Below are 5,775 nucleotides of genomic sequence, written 5' to 3'. Positions count from 1 at the left end.
ATTTCATTACAGTACAACGGTTTGATTTGTTTGATCGTAGCTAGCTACATAGCTAGCTACATAGCCGTCTTTGTTTCAAAGATAATTGTGTAGTCTAGACCGATTTCCTAGGTTAGCTATAATATAATAATATATGCCATTTAGCAGACGCTTTTATCCAAAGCGACTTACAGTCATGTGTGCATACATTCTACGTATGGGTGGTCCCGGGATCGAACCCACTACCCTGGTGTTACAAGCGCCATGCTCTACCAACTGAGCTACAGAAGGACCACATAGCCAGCTATTGTCGTTCTTTTAACTCAACGTAACGTAAACAACACTGCTAGCTAGCCAGCTGGCCCCGAATAGCAGCACTGTAGAAATTATTACACTCAACGGAACGACTTGATTAGTGTAGTGCCAACAACGCAGGTACTGCCAGCTAGCCTACTTTAGCAGTACTGTATCATTTTAATCATTTTAGTCAATAAGATTCTTGCTACGTAAGCTTAACTTTCTGAACATTCGAAACGTGTAGTCCACTTGTCATTCCAATTTCCTTGCATTAGCGTAGCCTTTTCTGTAGCCTGTCAACTATGTGTCTGTCTATCCCTGTTCTCTCCTCTCTGCACAGACCATACAAACGCTCCACACCGCCTGGCCGCGACCACCCTAATCTGGTGGTCCCAGCGCGTACGACCCACGTGGAGTTCCAGGTCTCCGGTAGCCTCTGGAACTGCCGATCTGCGGCCAACAAGGCAGAGTTCATCTCAGCCTATGCCTCCCTCCAGTCCCTTGACTTCTTGGCACTGACGGAAACATGGATCACCACAGATAACACTGCTACTCCTACTGCTCTCTCCTCGTCCGCCCACGTGTTCTCGCACACCCCGAGAGCTTCTGGTCAGCGGGGTGGTGGCACCGGATCCTCATCTCTCCCAAGTGGTCTTTCTCTCTTTCTCCCCTTACCCATCTGTCTATTGCCTCCTTTGAATTCCATGCTGTCACAGTTACCAGCCCTTTCAAGCTTAACATCCTTATCATTTATCGCCCTCCAGGTTCCCTCGGAGAGTTCATCAATGAGCTTGATGCCTTGATAAGCTCCTTTCCTGAGGACGGCTCACCTCTCACAGTTCTGGGCGACTTTAACCTCCCCACGTCTACCTTTGACTCATTCCTCTCTGCCTCCTTCTTTCCACTCCTCTCCTCTTTTGACCTCACCCTCTCACCTCCCCCCCTACTCACAAGGCAGGCAATACGCTTGACCTCATCTTTACTAGATGCTGTTCTTCCACTAACCTCATTGCAACTCCTCTCCAAGTCTCCGACCACTACCTTGTATCCTTTTCCCTCTCGCTCTCATCCAACACTTCCCACACTGCCCCTACTCGGATGGTATCGCACCGTCCCAACCTTCGCTCTCTCTCCCCCGCTACTCTCTCCTCTTCCATCCTATCATCTCTTCCCTCTGCTCAAACTTTCTCCAACCTATCTCCTGATTCTGCCTCCTCAACCCTCCTCTCCTCCCTTTCTGCATCCTTTGACTCTATGTCCCCTATCCTCCAGGCCGGCTCGGTCCTCCCCCGCTCCGTGGCTCGACGACTCATTGCGAGCTCACAGAATAGGGGCTCCGGGCAGCCGAGCGGAAATGGAGAAAAACTCGCCTCCCTGCGGACCTGGCATCCTTTCACTCCCTCCTCTACATTTTCCTCCTCTGTCTCTGCTGCTAAAGCCACTTTCTACCATTCTAAATTCCAGCTTAATTGCCTCTAACCCTAGGAAGCTCTTTACACCTTCTCCTCCCTCCTGAATCCTCCCCCCTCCTCCCTCTCTGCAGATGACCGTCAACCATTTTGAAAAGAAGGTCGATGACATCCGATCCTCGTTGCTAAGTCAAACGACACCGCTGGTTCTGCTCACACTGCCCTACCCTATGCTCTGACCTCTTTCTCCCCTCTCTCTCCAGATGAAATCTCGCGTCTTGTGACGGGCCGGGCCGCCCAACAACCTGCCCGCTTGACCCTATCCCCTCCTCTCTTCTCCAGACCATTTCCGGAGACCTTCTCCCTTACCTCACCTCGCTCATCCAACTCATCCTGACCGTTGGCTACGTCCCTCCCGTCTTCAAAGAGAGCGAGTTGCACCCCTTCTGAAAAAAAACCTACACTCGATCCCTCCGATGTCAACAACTACAGACCAGTATCCTTCTCTCTTTTTCTCTCCAAACTCTTGAGCGTGCCGTCCTTGGCCAGCTCTACCGCTATCTCTCTCAGAATGACCTTCTTGATCCAAATCAGTCAGGTTTCAAGACTAGTCATTCAACTGAGACTGCTCTTTTCTGTATCACGGAGGCGCTCCGCACTGCTAAAGCTAACTATCTCCTCTGCTCTCATCCTTCTAGACCTATCGGCTGCCTTCGATACTGTGAACCATCAGATCCTCCTCTCCACCCTCTCCGAGTTAGGCATCTCCGGCGCGGCCCACGCTTGGATTGCGTCCTACCTGACAGGTCGCTCCTACCAGGTGGCGTGGCGAGAATCTGTCTCCTCACCACGCGCTCTCACCACTGGTGTCCCCAGGGCTCTGTTCTAGAGCCCTCTCTTATTCTCGCTATACACCAAGTCACTTGGCTCTGTCATAACCTCACATGGTCTCTCCTATCATTGCTATGCAGACGACACACAATTAATCTTCTCCTTTCCCCCTTCTGATGACCAGGTGGCGAATCGCATCTCTGCATGTCTGGCAGACATATCAGTGTGGATGACGGATCACCACCTCAAGCTGAACCTCCAGCAGACGGAGCTCCTCTTCCTCCCGAGGGGACTGCCCGTTCATGATCTGCATGCATCACGGTTGACAACTCCATTGTGTCCTCCTCCCAGAGCGCTAAGAACCTTGGCGTGATCCTGGACAACACCCTGACGTTCTCAACTAACATCAGGCGGTGTCCCGTTCCTGTAGGTTCATGCTCTACAACATCCATGATGCGACCCTGCCTCACACAGGAAGCGGCGCAGGTCTAATCCAGGCACTTGTCATCTCACGTCTTGATTACTGCAACTCGCTGTTGGCTGGGCTCCCTGCCTGTGCCATTAAACCCCTACAACTCATCCCAGAACGCCGCAGCCGTCTGGTGTTCAACCTTCCCAAGTTCTCTCACGTCACCCCGCTCCTCCGCTCTCTCCACTGGCTTCCAGTTGAAGCCGCATCCGCTACAAGACCATGGTGCTCGCCTACGGAGCTGTGAGGGAACGGCACCTCAGTACCTCAGGCTCTGATCAGGCCCTACACCCAAACAAGGGCACTGCGTTCATCCACCTCTGGCCTGCTCGCCTCCCTACCACTGAGGAAGTACAGTTCCGCTCAGCCCAGTCAAAACTGTTCGCTGCTCTGGCCCCCAATGGTGGAACAAACTCCCTCACGACGCCAGGACAGCGGAGTCAATCACCACCTTCCGGGAGACACCTGAAACCCCACCTCTTCAAGGAATACCTAGGATAGGGTAAGTAAGGGTAAGTAATCCTTCTCACCCCCCCAACAAGATTTAGATGCAAGTGGCTGTTCCACTGGTTGTCATAGGTGTTTGCACCAATTTGTAAGTCGCTCTGGATAAGGGCGTCTGCTAAATGACCCAAATGTAAAATGTAAATGATGACATGATGTCCCCAGGGCCCACAAGACATGCAGTCAACATGTCATAAGGATGACCCCAGGGCCCACAAGACATGCAGTCAACATGTCATAAGGATGACCCCAGAGCCCACACGACATGCAGTCAACATGTCATAAGGATGACCCCAGGGCCCACAAGACATCCAGTTGCCCATGCCCAGGACATCATATAACATTCTACATGTTCATCACACCAGCCATCAAACAAATCATCCTGGAGATGACAAATTTGTAGGTTTCTGTAAATATGGAGACAACTGTAAAAGAGATGGATGAGATTGACCTGTGTGCCTATATAGGGCTGCTAATCTTAGCGGGTGTGTATAGGTCCCGAGGCGAGGCGAGGCTACATGTAGTCTGTGGGATGCAGAGGGTGAAAGGGCGATTTTCCATGCCACAATGCCACTGAAAAGTATTTCCCACTTTCTCAAGAATGCTACGGTTTGATAACCGCGAGTCAAGACCTGCAAGACGTGTGAGAGACAAACTGGCGGCCGTAAGAGAGGTCTGGGAGAAATGGGTGGAGTGTCTGCCATACCTCTACAACCCTGGGCCTGAAGTAACAGTGGATGAGCAACTGGTTCCATTCAGAGGTACATTTTTATTTTCATATCTGTAATGTAAGTGATTTTCACTGTTCATTTTATTATGTATTGCTGTAATATCATTGATGTATGTGATTGTTTTCTGTGACACTGGTACCAATTACTGATAGTAATCTCTTTTGTCAAAAGATCGCTGTCCTTTCCGGCAGTATTTTAGAGAGAGGCCTTCTCATCAACGTTTGCCTTCACCCCCACCACCACTCTAGTTTCTTACCTCCCAAAGAGGAACAAGAATGTGGTCCTCCTGAGCACACTGCACAAAATGGCTGAGATCAGTGATCATGAGGACAGGAAGCCAGCCATCATCCTGGACTACAACCACAACAAAGGAGGCGTGGACAATCTGGACAAGGTGATTGGAACTTACAGCTGCAGGAGGATGACTGCCCGCTGGCCCCTGGTTATCTTCCATAACATCATTGATGTGTCCTCATACAATTCCTTTGTGATATTGAAGAATATCAACCCTACCTGGATGCCTGATAAGAGGAACAATAGGAGGGTGTTCCTGAAGCAGCTGGGAAAGGCACTTTCAAAGAAGGGAGCGCCTCCACCGCAAAGCAGCCTCTGCAGCGCTTGTGAAAGCTGTTCAGGGGGCTGAATCTTGTCCTGATCCACCTGAGGCTGTAGCTGGGGCAGGCAAGAGGAGGAGATGCCAATTATGCCCCCCCAAAGAAGGACTGTAAAACCAATACTATGTGCTGCACATGTGAGAAATCCATCTGCAAAGTCCATGCACACACACTTGCATACTGTTCTACATGTGCTAATTAGAGTTGATTGATTTATGTTCTTCACATTTTTGTTTTGTATCTATTATATTATTTTATTCTTATGTATTGTTGTTGTTTATGCACCTTGTGGGTGGAGACAATGGCTAAAAAAATGGGAGGACTAGTATTTTGTAGTAGAATTCCTCATTGTACAGTACATAAGAATATATGACTATGTTGCCAAAAAAGTCCCCAAGACTTATTGTTTTCCTTCAATAAAATGCATTCAAAACTACTTTCTGCACATTTCTGCTACTTTCTTAGTCTATACAAGTAATCTCTTGCTACAAAATATTTTTACACCTATGCAGTACCTTTAGCAATAATAATAATAATAATAATAAACCTCTACTTTAGTAAAAGAAAACAATTATGACAGGTGTGTCGTAATAAAAACGAGTTGTGTCCACTGATTGAATGCAGTCTTAAATTAAATTAATCTGCTTTATTTAAGGGGTTTAGTGAAGGCGGGTCATTTTTTACCCTTAGGACAAGGGGAGTATACATAATGTTAAGAGTACACAAGGGTTAAGAAAATATTTACTAAATAATATAAAGTAAAAAGAATAACACAATAAAAGAACAATAACGAGGCTATAAACAGGGGGTACCGGTACAGAGTCAATATGCGGGAGTACAGGTTAGTTGAGGTAGTTGAGGTAATATGTACATGTAGCTAGGGGTAAAGTGACTAATGCAAGATAATAAACAGCGAGTAGCAGCAGTGTGAAAACAGGGGG

At 48.4% G+C, this 5,775-nt stretch overlaps 1 protein-coding gene across 1 annotated transcript; it reads left to right on the top strand.

The window, feature by feature from the left end:
* Positions 1 to 3,953: 3,953 nt before the first annotated feature.
* LOC127931899 (piggyBac transposable element-derived protein 4-like) lies at positions 3,954 to 4,907 on the top strand. The gene is made up of 2 exons (XM_052526039.1): positions 3,954 to 4,250; positions 4,392 to 4,907. The coding sequence occupies exon 2, from the start codon at positions 4,525 to 4,527 to the stop codon at positions 4,861 to 4,863; it is 339 nt and encodes a 112-aa protein (XP_052381999.1). The 5' UTR covers positions 3,954 to 4,250; positions 4,392 to 4,524; the 3' UTR covers positions 4,864 to 4,907.
* Positions 4,908 to 5,775: the final 868 nt, after the last annotated feature.

This window comes from Oncorhynchus keta, chromosome 9, assembly GCF_023373465.1.
Source record: "Oncorhynchus keta strain PuntledgeMale-10-30-2019 chromosome 9, Oket_V2, whole genome shotgun sequence".
NCBI lineage: Eukaryota > Metazoa > Chordata > Actinopteri > Salmoniformes > Salmonidae > Oncorhynchus > Oncorhynchus keta.
This window is presented reverse-complemented; position numbering and strand designations above follow the sequence as displayed.

What these genes read in the sequence shown, in the direction of transcription:
- LOC127931899 (XM_052526039.1), top strand. Translation starts at nt 4,525, where the DNA reads ATGGCTGAGATCAGTGATCATGAGGACAGGAAGCCAGCCATCATCCTG.